The 21,520-nt window shown below is 39.9% G+C and overlaps 4 protein-coding genes across 4 annotated transcripts; 2 read left to right on the top strand and 2 right to left on the bottom strand.

Annotated features, from left to right (window-relative positions):
- Positions 1-1,448: 1,448 nt before the first annotated feature.
- Positions 1,449-4,338, bottom strand: rps25 (ribosomal protein S25). Its single transcript, XM_038693029.1, has 5 exons — positions 4,208-4,338; positions 3,517-3,606; positions 3,206-3,389; positions 1,601-1,708; positions 1,449-1,516 (listed from the first exon to the last, which is right to left on the bottom strand). Exons 1-4 carry the CDS (start codon positions 4,208-4,210, stop codon positions 1,605-1,607), a joined length of 381 nt encoding a protein of 126 aa, XP_038548957.1. The 5' UTR covers positions 4,211-4,338; the 3' UTR covers positions 1,449-1,516; positions 1,601-1,604.
- A 148-nt stretch (positions 4,339-4,486) lies between these two features.
- On the top strand, positions 4,487-6,540 carry trappc4 (trafficking protein particle complex 4). Its single transcript, XM_038693028.1, has 5 exons — positions 4,487-4,690; positions 4,988-5,162; positions 5,776-5,879; positions 6,026-6,152; positions 6,270-6,540. The coding sequence occupies exons 1-5, from the start codon at positions 4,516-4,518 to the stop codon at positions 6,346-6,348; spliced, it is 660 nt and encodes a 219-aa protein (XP_038548956.1). The 5' UTR covers positions 4,487-4,515; the 3' UTR covers positions 6,349-6,540.
- A 1,715-nt stretch (positions 6,541-8,255) lies between these two features.
- On the bottom strand, positions 8,256-14,152 carry slc37a4a (solute carrier family 37 member 4a). Its single transcript, XM_038693024.1, has 9 exons — positions 14,012-14,152; positions 13,138-13,798; positions 12,494-12,726; positions 10,768-11,011; positions 10,168-10,326; positions 9,973-10,058; positions 9,443-9,556; positions 9,205-9,343; positions 8,256-8,941 (listed from the first exon to the last, which is right to left on the bottom strand). Exons 2-9 carry the CDS (start codon positions 13,283-13,285, stop codon positions 8,775-8,777), a joined length of 1,290 nt encoding a protein of 429 aa, XP_038548952.1. The 5' UTR covers positions 13,286-13,798; positions 14,012-14,152; the 3' UTR covers positions 8,256-8,774.
- Positions 14,153-14,587: 435 nt separating this feature from the next.
- Positions 14,588-21,518, top strand: cfap45 (cilia and flagella associated protein 45). The gene is made up of 12 exons (XM_038693023.1): positions 14,588-14,905; positions 15,062-15,169; positions 16,498-16,604; positions 18,612-18,756; positions 18,855-19,025; positions 19,164-19,342; positions 19,618-19,747; positions 19,882-20,028; positions 20,223-20,336; positions 20,509-20,702; positions 20,906-21,130; positions 21,229-21,518. The coding sequence occupies exons 1-12, from the start codon at positions 14,903-14,905 to the stop codon at positions 21,338-21,340; spliced, it is 1,635 nt and encodes a 544-aa protein (XP_038548951.1). The 5' UTR covers positions 14,588-14,902; the 3' UTR covers positions 21,341-21,518.
- Positions 21,519-21,520: the final 2 nt, after the last annotated feature.

Genomic DNA, 21,520 nt, shown 5'->3' with positions numbered 1-21,520 from the left:
TTTTAAGTTACTCATTACTAAAGTAATTTTTTCAGTAAATACTTTTGTACTCTAACTATTAACTATTTATTTTGATGTCCTCTTTTACTTGAGTAGCCTACTTTTTTGCAAATTAATAGTACTTTTACTTGAGTACAGTCTTTGGCTACTCTACCCCCCTCTGACCTTTATTTTAGGAGGAATGCATTCCCCTTCTTTTGAACTGCATTTGCCCACAGCACGTTTTGTGTTATATCACTGTCAGATCCAAGGAGCACCTCTTCTCTTGCTTTTATTATGGCATGTTTTGCAACTTTGTTTTCATTATGACAATTTCATGACCATTATTGTACACTGGGGGACATTTGTTCCAGACCATGAACCATATTTATTTCTCTTACTTACTGTATACCCAACATATAGCTTATTTCAGGTGCGAGGAGGCAAGAAATCTGTGATTATGGGGAGTATGTGCACAACTTCACACAGATCAGTTCAGACAGTGTTGTTACAGTCAGAACAGAAGGTGAGGCGGTACATCTGTCAAATTGTCACACAAGTGTCCTAAGGCGAGCTCAGGGAGGACAGAAACCTCCCCTGGAACACAAGGGCAAATGCTCGTTTGATCTTGATTTTCAGTATGAATATAGAGAATGGAAAAAAAAATAAAATTACAATCAAAATATGAAAGACATTCACTGACAATATTTAATATAGAATAGGCTAAATTATATGAATATTTTGATACGGTCAGCACGTTTTGATAAATTCAACTTTTTTTAATGTAGCAGTTAGGGATATATGCATTGATTCAGTCAACGAGATAAATATGGATTCTGTAAATATAAGCCGCTTTTATGAATAGTCTTTACTAGACAAATGCAATCATGGTATGATTTGAACACCACCTGATGCAGAGTTCTTCCTGGAAATGCCTACATTTTATTTAATACCCAGTCTTCAGGGTCATTTATATGCATGATCCTCTAAATGCTGATTACGCTCCAGACCATCACCAACCTGAAGGTGCTCCTTGATGTAAGATATTCGTCTTTTTACCCGTTGATTGTATGACCATTAATCAAATATTCCCACTACATGGTATTTGCATAAAATTGACAGAGTTTTTGTGCAAGTGCAATCCGGATCAGTTGGAAAATTTAAACAATGCACCAGCCTCAGGCCATTCAGGAACCAGACTTTTAGGTATGAACCCCCACTTAGATATTTTGTGTGTGTGGATCTACAAAACTATTGTGCCACCTGCTTTTACTAGTGCCATCACTCACTTAACACTCTCAGCCTTAATAGCCATGGTCTGTTTGATGCTGATTAACTCTGGACCTAAAAACTAAGTTCATTTTGATGTTATGAATAAAGTGCCCCCCCACATACCTGGTTATAGAAATTGCCACATAGCAGGTAAACCAGTTAACTGACACGACCACTAAACAAATACACAGCTGAGATTTTGTCATTACAATTTTTTATTCACCTTTTATTACAAACAGCCCATTAAGGAAGCAAATAGGAGAACCTGAAAGACAAAAGGATGTGGGTCAGTGGATGCAGCTAAAAACAAGATAAGATGCATGATGTTGTACAGTTTCTGCCATCGTACCCGATTATGCTTTCTCTGCTGCTGCTGCCGCTGCCTCCTCATCGCCACCCTTGGTGTTACGTGTGTAAATCAGCTGCGCTCTGTGTTTGGACACCAGTTTAATCATACCTGGAAGAGAAAAACAGGACCATGTCCTCCGTAAGCATATCGTCATCCACACATTGTTCACCTAACATGTACTGCAACTCATTTAACCTGGGGATGTACACCACACAATTTCAAATGTCACAGTGAAAGAGTCAAACTAGCTGAATGTCACAGTTTACAGGTCCATTTGGATATTTTTATTGTAAGAATTAAGTGTAAACACCGGCAACATACGTGTTTCGGGTATGCAATTATGTAGTCATTGCAGAAATTATAGCAAAATTCATTCCTGCAGTTTATCCAATAAAGGTTAGCACCCATAAATACAGTCATACTGTAGCCCACCTGCAGATGATGCGCCACATGTGGGACAACAGGTTTAATTTATCGTAGAAAAAACTGCAGTCCGTGAAAACTAGCTTTGCATAGATGAATGCAGTTTTTAGTTTATTTGTTATGGTGACACAAAGCAGGCAATGGGCTTGTGAATGCCCATGAGACAATGTCACTGTGTGTGATGTGTAACCGCATATATTTTCCATTCCTACTTCACCGCATTTTTAACACGATTAATCTAAGACAGACAGCAGTTCTTGTTACACGTGACAGATTTCATATATAAAACAACTGAAACAAGCATCACATCTGGTGGGATGCAAGGAAGTACTACATTTAGACAGCATTCACTGTTGAACCCTTTGCTTTCATCAAGCAATTTGTACTTGGACTTTTTTTTTTAATGAGGACAGCCTAAAAAAGAAATGACAAACACAACGTGTAACTATGCTCAGTGATACTTGCTGCATATTAACCATGCAAATCGCTGTAATTTAGGAACAACTGATGAATCTGCAACAAAAATACTACGACATGGATATGTAGTGTGTAAGCATTTATAAATGGTAGATGCAGCCGAAAGCAGTGCTGATGACTGTGGGACATATTGATGGGATGAGCTTAATGTTGCATCACAATGTTGTGGATGTCAGAATATGTTATTGATGCTGTTTTCTAGCATCAGTACCATCTCCACTCCTAATAAAAAGTACATGTTTACAGGCAGATGAGATTACTCAAAACACTTAATTCAGAGCTCCAACTTCCCCTGGATCCACTTTTTCAGAAAGATATCTATTGTGAACACGCAATCTCCTTATTGTTCTGCTCCTTTGACCAAAAATCAGCTATTCACCAATATAACTGTTGGAACACAAACTAAGCAGATCCTGTCCAGACTACCCGGACACAATCTGAGACTTAAGCAGCAAATATCTAATATATTAGCAGTGCATTAAAGTCTAGATATGTGCAAATATTTTGGTCATTTAAGAGAACCAAACACTTTATTATTCAACAGATGAGAAGGGGTTGTTAAGGTCCTTTCTCTAATTAACTATCCTGACTATCTCCTAATGTGTTAAATTCAAACTCAAATACATTTGATTTGGATGCAGGTACTGCTTCTGGTCCAGTGAGCACCATTTGCGGCTATGGATAAAAAAAATAAAAAAAATTCACCTTTGGAAAGCAGCTCCTGGAGGGCGTTCCTTGCCAGAGAGCCACGGATCTTCAGCCTCTCCGACACAACAGCGGGGGTGATGAGCTTGTAGTTGGGAACTTCTTTGTACAGCTTTTCGTAGGTAGCCTTGTCGAAGAGGACCAAGTTGTTGAGCTTATCCCTCACTTTTCCCTTGGACCACTTCTGCTCAGAATGAGAGAGAAAGGTTTCAGTGATGAGGAAAGCTCTACATTGCACCTGGTCACCAATTATTCAGCAACCACATCACATGTGAAGGACCAACTCTGGATGATTATTAATTACTGCATACCTTCTTCTTGGCTTTGCCTCCAGACTTGTTGACTGGGTCCTTGTCCTTCTTGGACTTCCCAGTATCCTTCTTCTTGTCTTGCTTGGGAGGCTGAAACCAGAACAAGGCAACACTTAATCCTCCACGCTGTATCACACTCAGACTGGGACGGCATGTGGGAGATGTCAGCACATGCTTCAATGCCCGTGTATTACGATCCTTCTGCACTAAAGGTATTCTATTAAAAAAAATTGCGGGGTTGGTGGAAACACCCAGCAGCCTGAGGTTAACTCTGCTGGACGGCATGGGATGGCCTTGTCGGCGTCTTTGACAGCGTTTCTAGCACAACTATTAGCATAGCTGGTTATTCTCATTGTTACAATAAACTAACATTGTAATCGCTATCTGTGTCGCATCTTGTGTATAATTATCATTTATACCGAATTACTAGTGACAACTTTGCTCGGTTCATTTTCTGTAACCGCTGTAAATCATGAAAGCATGGTGGGTTTAGCAGACTAGCTAGCTAACTAGCCAGCTGCTAAATGAGTAACATTTAACTGTTATCTGCTTCATCCGCACACTCTTATGGCAGCATAATAAAGCACGTTACTGCCGCCAGATCATCCGAACAATTACAACTCGAGATATGTCACAGAAAGATGAAGCATTTTTAGTTTGTTTCGACAAAACGTGTAATAACTATCCTCACCATGTTTCCTCGTCAAGATGTCGGAGCGAAAGGAAGTTCACCCGTGCAAGAGCCCCTTAGACAACCCGTATATGCGGAAATGGAAGAGGGCATTATGGGAAATTGAGTTCTCCTGTGTTTTTATAGTTTTAATTCATTTTTATAATTCTTATTGGCTTACAAAACTGCTGCATAACATGCACAGCGGTAGGTTGAGAGTAATACTAAGTTAAAAACGATATAGAGAAGCTGGTTTAGATTTGTTCCTCTTTTTGACACTCTGAGGACACGTGACACGTTTGTCAGCCGGGCAGGAGGACGTTGCAAAGATGGTGATCTACAGTGTATATGTTGTGAACAAGGCTGGAGGTTTAGTTTACCAATACGACAATTATGTCCCGAGAGCGGAGGCTGAGAAAACGTTTAGCTATCCTTTAGATTTAGTGCTGAAGCACCACGATGAAAAAGTCATCGTGTCGTTTGGACAGCGGGACGGAATCAGAGGTAACGTTTTAGAGCAGATCGTTAGCTCATTTTACTAGCTAACCTAGCTAGCTGGGGGTGTTACACACCTAAAAGACCTAAACAAAACAGACGAAAGCTAATGTAGTAATGCTGTGTTCTAGCTAAAATGTTCCTACTCTGCAGTGTGTCTGAATAACAGTTATTATTTAAACTGGACTTGTGACGCTACAAAAAAATCTCATAGGATGTTCTGTGGTGTAAGTATTTGACCATCTAGGCTGCATGGCTTTAAACTGTATTTTCTGAAACTTAAGTGCGTGTGTTGTCGTTCTCCAGTGGGCCACGCAGTGCTGTCCATCAATGGAGCTGATGTGATTGGCAAGAACACAGCAGAAGGAAAGGACATCCTTGAATACTTAAAAGATGCCTCAAACTACCCAGTGTCTATCCGCTTTGGACGGGCTCGCCTGAGCTCCAACGAGAAGCTGATGCTGGCATCTATGTTTCACTCGTAAGTCATATCCATGTTTAATACATTTCTGGCAAGCATTCAGCCTACTGAACTGTCACTGAGCCAAATTCAGCACTCTGGTTTCTCTTTGTAATTCTGACTTTTTACCTTTTTGTGTGGAAACACTGGGAACCCGCTTAGTAAATGTATACATTCTTATTTCCTGCTGTCAGGAGCAATATCCTGTAAAGAAAGGCAATGGCAGAGAGCTCTGAGTCTGATGTGTTCCTTACAAATGACACATCAATCCATCTTTTTCTACCCTTTTACCCAAACGCAGGGTATGTGCCAAGACTGAGTAAACCTCCAATACCAGTGCTCTGGAACTGATTACGATCACTCTTGTATGTGTACAGTAGAGAGGCTGTAACTACTCCTGAATTCATATGTATGTAAGAGGAGTCGTTCAAACACCAGCACTTCACATGTGCTTGGCTCCTTGTTTAAAACAAGGCCTACAGTAAAGGCCTACTATTTATTGTGACGCATTAGCCTCATGTGGATCAGTCATGTATGGCTGATATTGGATCCGCTCATTAAAGTTAGTTTTGGCACCAATCAGTATGGATCCCTGCCTCTAGCAGTAAATTGCCTGTTTTGCCTTTTTCCCCAGGTTGTTTGCTATAGGTTCACAGCTGTCCCCTGAAGTTGGCAGTTCAGGGATTGAGATGCTAGAAACGGACGTCTTCAAACTCCACTGCTTCCAGACACTTACAGGTTAGTAGTATGAACGGGTGTTACTGTAGGTGAAACAAAGACCTGCGACCTGTAGGTGAAATATGTGACCTACTTATTGTATGTTTATAGAAGTGATTTTAAACTGACGTCTTTCTCACTGGCCTGTTCCATCTCTGTTCTTTCAGGGATAAAGTTCATTGTGCTGGCGGACCCTCGTCAATCTGGTATTGATGCGCTATTGAGGAAGATTTATGAGATATACTCAGATTTTGCCCTCAAAAATCCGTTCTACTCTCTAGAAATGCCAATCAGGTAACAGAGAGAATCAAGAAGATGTTGCCTTCCACGCTGATGTTTTTTTGTATATCTTACACCCACACATCCAATTACTTGTGTCCTCTGACTTAACTCTAAACGTTTAATTTTCAGGTGTGAACTCTTTGATCAGAATCTCAAGGGTGCACTGGAGATCGCAGAGAAGGCTGGCAACTTTGGAGCTGGATCGTGAACCAGAGAAGACTAGACTGAACGTTCTATAATTTCTAACCACAACGGATTCACTGACTTCATATGCCTGTGGTTAAAGTTGAGTTTTTTTTTCTTTTTCCTGGTTGGTATCAGACTGGCAATTAACATATTGTAAATACATCATGTTTTGTAAATACTTGAAGATTAAATAACATACTGTATGTAAACATTTCATATCATGTTTTTTTTCACATATATGTAGAATATGAAGACAAGGATTACACCTTGCCAAGTTACTATAAAACAATGTACCAAATCATGCTTCTACTCTAGACTGATAGGAGTATCACTTTAAGGGCCAGGTTATGCTAGAAAAGAACTAGTCTGTACGACATATTGTCCAACTGTGTTGGAAATCAAAAAATGTTTTTAGCTGTTCCGAGTGGATACAGTCAAAATCGACCGCTATAGACAGTGGATGCATGATAATGTTTAAATATGGGGATAACACTGTCCACACAGCTGAGCAGTCACAGCGTGAAGTGGATGGGAATGTCTGATTACATTGTCAGTTTTGAAAAGTTACAGAAAGAGTGTGTGTGTGTGTGTGTGTGTGTGTTCCCGTTTGATCATCCAACAAGCAGTTCTGATGAAGCATAATGTCAATTACTTAAACACCATTCAAGACAAAGAAACGTATGTGTATAAAAGAACCACTGACCATGCTAAAGTTTAACATAAAGTGCGAACTGTAAAACTACTATAAATAGGACTTTTCCACAGAAGACTTTGTGACTTGTAATAGCAGGAGAAGAAGAGGTCATGGGCAAGACATGCAGGTTACTTATTACAGGGGTTCTTAACCTTGTTCTTAATCCCCTTTTTGAGGTTGAAAATATCTTCCCTGTCTCCTGTGTGTTTGTAGCCTACACCTTCTCGCACTCAAACAATGCCAGAGCAGACGCCCCCCCATTTGTCTATATATACTGTGTGTGTGTGTATATATATATATACTTTTTTAAAGCAGATGTTTTTAACAATGAAAGACACAGACCTGTGAGTTATGATCAAGTTTCTGCAAAAAAAATATTAGGCTACAGTTTGCTGTTCTATGGATGACACATTCTGCTAGACATTCATACAACTTGTACGGTTCAACATGCACATAAAAAGTTCACCCAGATTTCGATAGTAAACTTCATTTACGTTTTCTGTCACACCGCTTTTTCTTTCCTTCTCTTTCCTCCCTTTGATGGCACAGTTCCACTTTGCAGGAAACCATTTTGCGCCATCCTAAATTTCAAACAGGATGCCTTATAATGTAATTGTACCAGTGAAAGCAAAATGTTGAAGGCAAGAGTCTGACTTGTTTAGGAGAGTTAAAAGCATTTTGGAGCCATTAACACCATTTTCTCTCCCTTCACAGCTTTTAAAAACCAATGCAGTCTGACACTGTGGTTGTGTGCTTTGACTGTGTATCTGTCTCTAATAGACAGAGTGAAATCATGTCAGATGAAGATGAGTCAACCTTACACTCCTCCCATGAAGGAGTTGTCATTTTCCTCTGTCTCTCCCTCGGTCTTCGTTTTTCCCCCCACCACCTGCTCTTCATCTTCCTCTCTCTCCAAAGCAGATGTTAACAGGCTGCCCATTTTTTTATCTATTCGAGGAGCACACTATCAGATTTCTCTTTCTTGTATTAATTTAGTGTCTCAATTTTTGTCCATCATTCTTTTCAGAGCCAGAACTTCCATTAAGCTCTTCCTCTTTAAAACACTTTTCCTTTCCAGTTGATCTCTTTCCTTCACACAATTAGTCCATCATGCTACATTTAGATATATCTTTTTTTCTTGTGCTGTAAAATTATTGCTTTTTTGGCTGCATAAATATTGAATTGATGAGTGATCTAACTGTAGTCTACTGGGCATTGAGCATTAACCATGAAAGTTACAGTCAAAACATAACAAAGTATCATTTATTCAAGCCTATGATGCTTTTCATAAAGGAAGTCCTCACATTTTCTTTCTACATAAAAGATGAGCATCGAGTAAGTCTTGAAATTCCATTCATGATTCAATATTACAAAGTCATTTTTTTTAAACAACTATTATATAATATACCAGTTTCCAAACCAGGTTCTAGTTTGGTGCTTTTAACATTGAAATACTTAAGTGGCCTTCTGAGAGAAAACCTTTCTCTTGTTCACATTTCATTGCATGAAATACACAATGTGCAGCATTTACATTCCCTTGTTGATGACATATAGACTGTAAATACTGTAGGTAGAAAAGCACCTTCCAAAACAGCTTTGCTGAACCTCGAAGAACTTCCATTTATGTATTTGTCCTGTAAGACTGACAGAAAATACTGTGATATAAAAATCAAGTAAGAAAAATATGAAAACACAACGACTGCTCAGAGTATCCAGTTTCCCTCTGGGTGCAGAGGATCAGGTGCGATGACGTTTTAGTCTGCCTTCTTGGACATGTGACCCATCTTGGTTCGGATGTTGCGCAGCAGGAAGAAACCAACAGTGGTGACGCCACAGGTGATCTCTGCGACCCAGAAGGCCATTTCCCAGCCGTGGTGCTTGGCAATGGTGCTGAATGGTAGTCCTGACAAGAAGCCACCAACTGAGGAAAACACAAAGTTCACTCCAAGGATTAGCGAATATAAAAAGTACACAATTCGATTTAGTTCACATTCACATTATTTACATTTTGCTCGACAAGCCTGTGTCCTGTGGAGAGCTGTGGGGCTAAACAAAACCAAGTCAAAGTATCACTAAGAACTAGACTTGTATTAGTCTAAATTCATTTAGCAGTTAGTAACAGCCAGTACAGGTTGTGATTCCTGCTGTATGCCAGGCTCCATGTGTATTCTGAAATTAACTTACTGTTGGCCATCAGGGCAACAATGGCGTGTGATGTCCCACAGTAGTTGGATGGGGCACTCTCATTGGCTATGACTCCAAACAAAGCTATTGGTCCATAGGAGGAGAAACCAAAAGCAGCACCCAGACAAAGTATCCACACCTGAATGTACAAATGAAAGATGTGGATGACAACGTCTGACGTGCAGTGTGCTACATTTTAAAGAATCAGTAATTGAGATGTCAGTGTAAGAACAGATACCTTTGAGCTGTCAGGAGTAACTGTGACTCTGAACAGGTACATGGACACAGACATTCCAGCCATCATCCAGATCAGGACGAAATGCCGGGGGTTGCCATATATTCTCATCCCTTGCTGTACAAAATAAGGAAATATATAAAGACAAGTTGGGATTACTGGCTATACACACAAACCAAAAAGCAGATACAATTGATCCGTCATCTGAGAATTGGAATCTGCTAAGCGTGTTAGTGAGCTGCCCCTAACATTTTTACCCTCTATAGACACTGAACATGTCACCCTTTTCACAGGCAAAGTCCCTCTCTGTGCTAATCAGTGACACATGTATGACCTTATTATTAATTGTGTATTTGCAGAAGACAAACGCAAACTGAGCTGCTTTTAGAATGTCTACATCATTTCCCAAATAAAAAAAAACCACGTGGGCTGAGGAAGGATGATTCTGCCATATTGTGGGAAACATTTGTAATCAAAGCTGTATGACAATAACTATTTAAAATCATTCAGATGTGTACTACATGCAAACTCACTTTGGCCACAGCCTTGTCAGAGAGGAAACCTGCTGCGAGACTGCCCAACAGACCTCCAACCTCCAGGGCACTCATGTATGAGCTACCTATGTATAAGAATATAGTGATTGACAAGAAAAAAACAAGGTACAAGGTAAACTTCACTCTTAACATATTTCCCAACAGAAATCAGAGACGACTACCCCTCTTCCGTACCCATGAGTGTAGACTGGCCCTTGTCCTGAATGAGAAACAGCTGGCCCCAGTCGGTGCAGGCCGTCTTCACCCCGAACACCACCAGGTAGGACACAGAGAGCAGCCACAGGTAGGGTGACAGCAGGAACTCTGACAGGGTGCTTTCGTCACTGGAGGATCCTGAACAGGAAGCAGACTGAGCACTGAATATTGTCTGCCAATCCAGTGTTTTTACATGCCCTGAATGTATCTGAAATGTAACATAACCGAAGCGGGGAAGGGAAGGACCTCTGCTTCTACTGAGACTAATGCATGAAACATCTCTTCACCACACATACTGCACTCTGACTTTGCCTGTGCATGAGCTCACACAGCGCATGTGAGAGCCACACTGGGTACATAGTTCAAGTCAGTGACCTTTAGCCACAACACATGCTGTATGAAAACACAAACACACACACACACACACACATCTGGACAATTCACAGCTGTGTGTTCACTGACTTTTGCTTATATACTAATTCAGTTACTGTCAGAGAAAGTATTGGCTAAAAATGCGTTTCAGATTGTTACTAAAACTGAAGAATTATTATAAATCATTCAGTAAAAGGTCAGTCTCACCTCCTTTGCTCTTCTTGGCTCCTGCCTCTATATTGGGCAGCCCCACCTCCTTAGGCTCATTCTTGATGATTACCAGACAGACAAATGAGAATGCCACACAAATCATTCCAGATACCGACAGTATCGTCCTCCAACTGTAACTGTCGGCCAGCACCGTGGCAATAATGGGGCCCAAGCTGCCAGCCAGATTCATGCTGCAGGATAGAACTGCCCACCATGTCCCAAACTGAGAGGGCTCAAACCACTGAGAAGATAAAATAAATGACATGAAATCATGACAGGAGTTGACAGGAAGTGTCATTATCTTTTATTCAATATACAAGAAGGATGCAATGATTGAACCAGTGCAGTGTTTGGAATTGACAGCAGGTAATAACTGAATGACATTTTGCACGATGTGAACTGCTACACCCCAAACAAGAGAGGGAGGAACTTTTCACTCATACTGTACAATATTATCTGAGGTTATAAGTGTTAAATTCATAATAAATAACATCTAAGGATGTTTCTTTCTTAACATTTACTTTGATTAGTGCTTATTTAGTCATTAGTATTGAATGTTATTGAGAATACTGTCCCAATAATCCAATTTTTAAAGATTTAAATCCATCCATTCTTGCTCTCAACATTAGTACTCATGATTATTACTACTATTTATTTATTACACACAGTCACATATTGTAGTATACTGTACATATTTCCACACTCCTATTTTTATTTTCATATTTCTATATTTTCTATTTAATATATATTAATATTATTATTTCTTTATTTCTTTAATGCCTTGTTTAGCAACGTGACCAACTGTAAAATAGATTTCCCCTCGGGGATCAATAAAGTATTTCTGATTCTGAATTTGTAAACAAGTTCTCAGTGGCTTTAAAGAGAGGTATGTCTGGGAGCATCTAGCGACATTGTTCAAAAATATGAACCAGTTCCACCAACAAATGTTCGTTGGTCTTTGGTTCCACCGGTGTGTCTTGACACAAAATGAAATAATCATGTTATTGGTGATGTTCTTTCTGTAGAATACCTGGCCCTATATAAAAGAAAGATTTGGTCAAGGAATACTGAATTATTTCTACAAAAATATGCTTCTTTAATCAAACATGTAACTTCTAATAATTGCCTATTTTGTAAAGCCAACATTGGGTGAGCCTTTCTTTGTGTCAATCTTTGTTTGATTGATTGTGCTCAAAAATCTTTGATTCAAGATTTTAACACTGCAATAGTTTATTGAGTACACTATAAAGAACAACAACTATCAATTTTATGAGACACCCTCTGTATTTGAGGCTTTTGAAGATGAAAGGGCCATTTTTTTCATTTCATTAAAGCGGTGGAACATGTAAATCGAGTTGTGTTTAGATTGTGAATCGCATTTATTTTTTCTTGAGTTGTGCATTGTGGAACAAATAAAAATAAAAATTTGATTAAAATGACATGTTCCTTCAGAGTCATAGAGAAGGATGTATACTTTTATCTCTTGGTTTATTATTTTGTTACTGTTTTTTATTATTATGTAGATAGATTTTAATAGTCATTTGTATTTTATTTGTGTGAATTTAACCTGCACTAGTAAACAAAACTAAAAAAACTCCTGGTTAATTATAAGGTGTATTATGTATTTGTTCTTTACGACACAGGAAAGAAAAACAAAAATACACGGCTTGAATCTGATGTCACTGTATTGCTTCACTGATATACTGGCATGTGGCTCAGGTACCTTACGCAGAACTCTGCCGCAGGGAGGCCAGCCGAGGCCCTGGCCCAAGCCGTTAAGGAACCACAGGGCAGAGAAGACAGTGACAGTGGAGGACCAGGAGAAGACCACGTTGACACCTCCCACCATGCACAGGCCAATAGAGAAGAGCCAACGGGCACTGATCTGGTCTGAAAGCACGCCACTGATGAACTTACTGATAGCGTAGGCCAAAGACTGACTGCTGGTGATCATGCCTGAACAAAGGGAGGGCAGGAGAAGAGGTGTGTACACATGGCAGATAAAACTGAGAGCAAGAATGGTCCTAAATCTCTCGGACATACAGTTCTCTGCAAAGTACACAGCTAATATGTAATGCATAGAAACATGCCTGTAATCTAAATCTGAAGTATACCAAGAAACTGTATATCAGGATAAGTAAGTGTAACAGCAGGTATGAAAGTAATGCTTATGATGTTGACATTTTAGGGGGAAATAATTCATCCAGCGTTGTATTTTTACAATTTTCAAGTTTAAAAGTTATGACTTTTGGAAGAAGGCATAAACTTCCCGTAACAAAAGTGCTTTAACAGCATTAACTATTACATTCCTTATTACAGGACTAGCAAAACATCAAGCATAAAGTCATTGCAAAATGAGTCGCATACCCAGGTCATCCTTATCCATCTTAATTTCTTGCATTAGAGAAGGCATCACAAAGGAGAAAGTCTTTCTGTTAAAGTAGTACAGTGTGTAGCCTACAAACATGGCCAGAAATATAGTGCCTCTGTAGTATCCATAACTTGCTGTAGCCATGGCTGCAGATTTAGTCCTTTAAAAAAATTGCAGAAACTGGAAGAAAAAAGTGCAAATCCAGAGGAGGGAGCAAGCTCCTGCTGTTTGAGAGACTTCTGCTGCCCCTGACAGTGAACTTTGCCTCAGGTTTCTCCGTACAGAAGCAGCTGCTTACATGTGGAGAGGTGCTTGCAATCAGTAGGGGAGGTTAATGGTCAACTTCTCTTCCCTGAAGTTGATTTAATCTGGGTTGTTGTTATCATGTGCTGGACGCCAGAGGGGTTGGAAAAGGAATTCAATCAGTCTGTGACATCAACACTGTATTTCTGTTGTTTTCTTCAGACATCGATGTATAAAAAGGGGTCTTGAACAGTGACGATGACGTTATTTTCATCTGTTGCTGTCTATGTGAGGATGTTATGAAAAGAGTCCTCAGACTGGTCCGGTTAATGATTTACTGGGGAATCCAATAGTCACTGCAGAGGCTCCTTTCCAAGAGGGGGGAGTGTGAACTGTTCCCCAACAGCAAAACATCTATTAGACAGAAAGAGTGCCAAAATAAGTACAAAGTTGCAAAACAGATTACACACTCACGGTGGGTTGTTAGCAAGTGACTCTGAATAATGCATGACTATTTACACACAGTATGAATAAAAAGCTCATCTAGCTCAATTAAGTCCCAGTAAAGCTAAAATGTGAGGCATGTTCATTCTCTTTAAGTCTTTAGTGGAAGCAGGACACTGATACCTGTGCATGTCCAGCTCCTCTTGTCTGTGTAGGAAGGTTATCCACCCCACAGATGTTTGCGTGTTATGACTTTTTCCTAAAATAACATCTTTCATTGTACACCGGAGCCCGTCAAGTATGTGAAGTTTCCGCATCATGTGGCTCAACAGGCGCCGCCCAGCCACGAAGGCGACCCACACAACACTGTGTTTTAGCAACTGGGATGTTGTTCATCGTAATTGAGACAGGTCATTGTAAAATAAATAAGAAACATGCATGTTTAACCGACAAAATATTAATTTAACCTGTAATTTATAATAACAGTAATAACAGTCGTTCGTGTTAAGTGAAAGATCACATTTCTGTCCATTTTTCATTGCTGTAGCCTATACAAAGATGTAGGCCTACTGTTTGGCTTTAATGATGTCTGCATTTAGAATTGTTGCAAGCTATTTTCCAGAACATTTTTAACATATGAAGCTTTCAAAAAGTGGTGGGTACATGTCACCAGCGTCCAGTGTAAATGTCACCTTTGTGCATGTGCACATTAAGAAAAGTCAAACGGTTACAGCTGAGGATACCATCGTCATCACTTTTATTCGTTGTTTTCCATTTTGCACAGAAACTCCCACATAAGTACAACTCATAACGCTAAATGTCTGTCTCCGACACTTGCAGCAGCTTGGTAGCTACCTCCTCCTTTCAGCCCTGCATATGCTCCCATGGCAACAGACAACAAACATTTCCACATTTTCAACGGATGGCCAGAAACTGTCATGTTTACGAGCAAGCTACATTTATAACAAAACATTTATCTCGTATTATCTTTGACATTTCTTAACAACAAACTACAAACGTTAGAGCGACACGTTCATTCTGCGTTGACCTGGACACCAATAATAATCGAGGACCATGGTGAGTTTTAAGACAGGTTACAGCAGCGTCATGCAACTTTTCATGTAACGTTATCTGCCAGTTGTCAAAGGTGTTTAATTTTAGCAATTGAGTCCGCTAATCAGTCGTAATTAATGGAGAACGCGGTCATCTATTCACACATGTTAATCCCTGTAGAGACTGGGATCCAGCTCCACAAACTCATGGAGCAGCTCTCATACCCGCCGGTACCGCACGCGGGCCCCCACCTCTCAGGTGGACGAAACCCTGTTTGGGAGCCAAAAGGTGAGTGTAGTACATATCATAGTCCAATCGAAACATGACATTGCTGTTAAGTGTGCTTTTTTACATTTCTAATGGCATGGCTAATGTTACCAGGCCTGTGGCATCAGTTTATGGCTATGGTGTGAAATGCAAAACCGTGGTCAAGCCAGCCGTCGTCTGATTTCTGTTGCGCCTAAAGCAGTGTTATTATGGTAAGGACGAGGTGCGAGTGAGCCGAAGTTCCTGAAAGATTCATACGCGTTTTTTTGTGATCGTCTTAGTGATTATATGAACACAAATACATACAACAGAAATATAATAATATTACTAATAACAATAATGATAATAGTTGTATAATTTATTATTTATTATTAATGCAAATACAAAATGTACCTTTTCTTTTTTATTTCGTGAACATAATTTATATGAAATTTGACCTTTCACCAGCGTAATTCCTCAGCAGTTAGTTCAGCGTTGTCATGGCTTCTCCTTCCTAGAGTCCTCTACTATCACTGGTACAAATATCATAAGGTTTTACGGTACCACCTATGAGATATTGCACTCTAAAAACCCCAACAGTAAAATATAAACATGTTAACATTTTCTGTGAACTTTGACCATTCACCAAAACAGTTCCTTAATAGGTTTCATATCTTCTGCTTCATACTGTCCGCTACTATCACTGGTACATATATCAGAGCATTTTACTGTACTAACCTGGAGAAATTACACTCTAAAAAAGGTCAAAGTTCACAGAAATGTTAACTGTCTTGTATGTTAACTTTTCCTCTTGAAGGGGTTTTTAGAATGTAATTTCTCCAATTTGGTACAGTAAAATGTTATATCTGTACCAGTGATAGTAGAGGACACTAGTAAGGAGAAACCATGACAATGCTGAACTATCTGCTGAGGAATTACGCTGGTGAAAGGTCAAATTTCATATAAATTATGTTCACAAAATAACAAAGAAAAGGTACCTTTTGTATTTGCATCAATAACAAATAATAATAAATTATACTTCTATTATCATTATTGTTATTAGTAATATTATTATATTTCTGCTGTATGTATTTGTGTTCATATAATCACTAAGAGCGTCACAACAAAAACGCGTATGTATCTTTCAGGACCTTCGGCTCACTCGCACCTCGTCCTTACCATAATAACACTGCTTTAGGCGCAACAGAAATCAGACGGCGGCTGGCCTGACCACGGTATTGCATTTGGCGGTTCGCGTTACCGCAGTGTTTTAAACATCTGTTTTAGAGTTTGATGTGTTGCAAGGGTGGAGAAATCACAATTTATATGTGGGGCTGTATGGTGCTAACTCTGTCCACATATCATCACAGTCGGACAAACATGTAAACTCAACCTCCAAGGCCAAGAATCAGTCCCAGAAGAACCAGGGTGGAGAGGCTGTTCAAATCATCACCAAAGACCTCATTCGCAATCTGAGGTAACGTTAGGCTAACACATACATAGGGGAGACCGGGTATGGTTGTAACGTGGGAAGAGTTGTAACAACACTAATTCCACCAATTAAAGATAAGATAGGAGTTACATGATCATATCATTTTTTACCTACTTCCTCCCCCATCAGGCGTGGTGTTTGTCAAGGCTGGAAACAGGTACATTCAGAATATATAGAGAAAAAAAAAACTGATTTTGAGGTAAAGTACATTTTTTGACCAAGACTATATTTTGTTTCGTATGTATACTAATGTTACTGCAGATAAAATTGTTTAACTTACATTAGATTGAAATGTAGTTTCAACATGTGATGCTTTTTTTCCTTTCTAATTTCAAACCACTATGCTTACAGGGGTGGGGTGGGTTGTATCACTTCTTTATAAAGTGTTACAACCATCTCCTATAAATTAAACTAGGGACTTTCTTGATTTTAACATTTTACAGAGTACCCTTTGCAGTCAGGGCCCACCAAGCCTGCACTCCTGGGTTACCACATTCATTAGTCAGCACTGTGACCAGTACTCCCCATTCACATGTTGGCGTGTGTATTGGCACTCGATATTTTCCGTACTACGTCTCCGCCAGTGAATAGGGCAGAGAAGTGCACAGGCAGCTTGTGAGAAATCCCGGTACCAAAGAGTGCCAAAGAGTAAAATATAGAAGTGCTGGTACTGCGTACCGGTGAGTACCGGTGTTCTGTCGATTTATGCTACCTATCGAGATGTGCTACTTAGGGGTTCTGCGCATGCGTATGACCCACAAGCGTGGTTTGTTTCCACGCCCATAAATCTGTCCAACCTTGCTGTTGGGAATGCCATCGAGAAAGTGGCTGATCGTCAGTAACATCAAAAAAAAAAATTCATTATTAGTCTATCAGAATCATAAACTGTATATAAAAACATCAGAATACACTACCCCTGATATCTTAAATAAAGATGGAATAATATAGTATTTCAACATGCTCCCCATCTCCTTACAGTACACATGGAGTGAGTAGTGGTGCAATATAAAATGATTCTGTGGTGGGAGCATTATTTGATAGGGGATATTAGATATCAGAATACACTACCCCTGAAATGATGTTATAATAAAAAAACAGAATATGTCATAATACTGTGAGAGTTATAACTTTATGGGATTGGAAAAGGGAACACACAAGGTAGCATTTTTCGACAGGGCAGAGCGACTCGATAGACTCTGCTGTCGATTTGCGCTAGCTACCGTAGCATTTTTCGACAAAGCGGCATAGATCGTCAGAACACCGGCCCACCTTAAGCACTGACTCTGATTTAGACTATACACAAATTGACACACACCACCTTTTTGTTAGAACTAAGGATGTACAAAGATGTTCTTTAATTAAGTACATTGTAGTAGGTATACTGTTAAGTAATTTTATTTTATAGGCTAGATAAATTTACATACACATACATACCCAGTAAGAGAGAAAAATTATTCTTTTATTTCACTGTAATTGTTTTTGAAGCATATCATATAGTGTGGCATCTATTTTTAATTCTTTTGTCTTACACAACCTACCCTGGTATTGGGGTAGGATGTAACAAGGGAACACAATGCATTTGACATCAACTCTCAAAGTCTTTGATGTTGTAGAGAATTTAATTGGTGATATTTGTAGTGAACAAATGTGGGTACTTTGTATAAAAGTTTGAGAACTCTAGCTACAAAAATTCAGCAAAGTTATAGTTGCTGGAGCAAAAAGTGTAACAACCATACCTGGTCTCCCCTACAAAGCATGATGCATATTTTGATAGATGAAAATTTAAGTAGCTTCAAAATAATACAAAGCAAACTTGAAAAGCTGAGCAAGTATACTTAGCCTACTTTATAATCAGTCTCCATAATTCAGAGGTACAGCACATCAGATAAAAAATGAATGTCACAATATTGTAAAGGTGATTACTATTCAGTGATTATGCAGCGCTGAAACCTATAGAGCACACATTCAAACCACCTCCTGTCATTATGCCAGGATCCCATTTAAGGATCCTTCAGGACGATCCATCATCCTACCATCAGATGAGTTTGAGCGGATCACCTTAGCATCTCGGGTTGTCACCAAAGAGGAGAGGGAGGCCTTGAAAGAGGCTTATCAGAGGAAGAAAGAAGAGGAAATCGTAAGGAACATGAAAAACTTCAATCTAAATTGTCCTTGAACTTGTAGATTTTACGGTGACACAATAATCACTCTTTTTTTGATATACCCTACATCCAGAAAGCTGTAGAGGAAAGAAAGCATCAAATCTATGAAGCAGACGTGTCCCGTAAGGAGAACCAGCCACTGACTGAGTTGGAGCTAGAGTCCCTGGAGCGTGAGCAGCACTTGGTGGAGCAGGCCAACGCCTTAAGGATGGAGCAAGAGGATGAGATCAAAATGCTCAACCAGGTAGTAAGCAGCTGTTGAGCACTGAAGTGTAAACATGTGCCTGAAAGTAAACCCCCGTCAATCACTGGCAGCACTGCAGACTTTTTTGTATGATTTTCATCGATACATCAATACTTCTGCGCATGTGTGTGTTCTCAGCTGATTCTAGATGTTCAGTGTCAAGCCACACGTGACGCCCAGATCCAGGAGAAGAAACAGATCCAGCGGGAGTTGTCAGAGGAGGAGAAGCGTCTGGATGCCATGATGGAGGTGGAACGGCGCAAGGCCCTGGAGACAATGGAGCTAATTGATGAGCTATACAAACAACAGAGGATCAGGTGAAGAGAGCGCTACTGGAAATAGACACACAATCATTCATGTGTCGATTTATGCATTAGTGAAGATGGAAAAAATGCACTTACTAACCTGATTGCATCTTCTTGTAAGTAGGGAAAAATGTTTGCTCTTAATTCACTTGACCCACCCCACACCTCCTACATCATTCTAATAAGATTCCTGTTCAAATCATCAGGCTACTGGTGGGCAGTAAAGGCAAAGCCCTTCCAGTGTAACGTAGTTATCTCGTGTGTGTTGTGCTTGTGTAATATTCCAGTGGAATGCAGCAAATTCACAGCCAGATCCAGCAACATCTTGAGGAGAAGCAAGTGGAGGAGGAAATGAAAGAGCAAGAGAGACAGCAGATACGAGAGAAGCAGGAGAAAATGAACCTGGAAGACCTCAAGGTGTGGCGACAATGCAACACTACAAATTACAACAGTCATAGAGTCACGTACATGCTCCAAGGGATATGCAACCACTTGTGCGGTACACTTGCACTGGGGGTCTGTTTCTTCTGTGACTGGTTGTCTTCTTCCAGGCCCTGGAGAAGAAGAGGGAGGAGCAACAGCATCTGCAGGAGGAGATCATGCGTATCAATGCTGAGACCATGCGAGCCAAGGAGCAGAGGAAAGAGGAGGAGAAGCTGGCTGACATGAGAGATATGGAATACATCCGAAGCAAACTGGTCAGATGAAGACAATTAGCTCTGTAGACAATCAGCAGCAAATACTATTAAGCAAACAGTAATCCAGGGACAGTTCATACCCATAAAGTTCAGTTAAATAACTCTGTCTCCTACATATAAGAATAATAATAATATTGTTTTCTTTTCCAAGTGTTTTTTATTCTTCATATATTGACATTTCATGGCATCTGCAGCAGCGGGAGGCAGAACATGAAGCGGAGCAGAGACGAATCAAGAAGGAGAAGGAGTTGGAGATTGCCAGACTGAGGGCCAGGCAAGAAAAAGCAAAAGACTACAAGGCTGAACAGGTCAGGAATAAAAGCACCAGCTGACCACCGCCATAAAGGTTGTGCCTGCTGAATTAAACCCTATTACAGATAAAATACTTTAATTACACTTTTAAGGTACTTACCTTCCATACAGATTTGTGGAAATTAAAGCATTCAGTATGTACAAATTTTGTGTCTGTGCATTTGGAAGGATGAGCTCCGTGCTCGGAGGAACCAAGAAATCACAGACAGAGAATGGAGGAGAAAAGAGAGAGAGCTGGGTTTAAAGAAAGCGCAGAAGGAAGCGATGCTGAGAAAAGCTCGATTGGAGCAGGTTCAATGCAAGGAGCATTTCCTGTCGATCGAGGCTGGCCGGGAGAAGGCAGAGTTTGAGAGGGTGCTGAAGTAAGACACTCCATGTCATTGTGACAGTACCTTCTGATTCAGTGAAAGTAGACCTACAGAGGGAGGGTTTAATCAGTGTAGTAAAAATGCACGTATTCAGGCATTAACATGCATTTCCATTTATTCATACCATTTCACACATTCAACCATATCATTTTCATTAATATTAGTCTTCCTTCCCACTTCTACCTTTCTCCACACAGGGTGCAACAGGAAGCGATCATCAAACAGAAGGAGGAGGAGGAGAAGCAGCGTCAGAAAGCGCACAGTCAAGCAGAGGCTATCCGAAATCAGGTGAAGGAACGTGAGCTCTCAGCCATAGCAAAGCGCAGAGAGATCTTCAAGGAGGCTGATCGGTTGGTCGAGGAAGCACGGCAGAGACGCATGCGCCTTGATGAGATCAAAGAGAAGAAGCTGATGGAGCTCAAGTAAGGATTAACGACATGACTGCCCCATATGGAAATACAAGCTCTATTCTGAGTGTGTATATTAACTGAATAAACCTCATGTGTATGTTAATGTGCAGGGCTACAGGACTCCCTGAAATATACTGCAGTGAAGTGGAAAGGAAGGCTTTAAATGGTTTAAAGCCATCAGATTTTACAGGGCCTCCCAGAAGAACACGTTTCAAGGAGTAATGCAACTTCAACATATATAACATACTAATAAAGATTTCTCTTGCACTTTCATTATTGTTTTATAAGCTTTTGATCACTGGCATGTACACGTTTTATTAATTTATTGTGATTTAGGTTGGCTCTTTGTGTGCAAGCATATTGCAAAAACAAAACAATAAAAAAAACTAACTCCACAGGACA

The sequence above is a fragment of the Micropterus salmoides genome, unplaced genomic scaffold (assembly GCF_014851395.1).
Source record: "Micropterus salmoides isolate LMB-PRFRI ecotype aquatic unplaced genomic scaffold, ASM1485139v1 Ms_hic_scaffold_3, whole genome shotgun sequence".
Lineage (NCBI taxonomy): Eukaryota > Metazoa > Chordata > Actinopteri > Centrarchiformes > Centrarchidae > Micropterus > Micropterus salmoides.
This window is presented reverse-complemented; position numbering and strand designations above follow the sequence as displayed.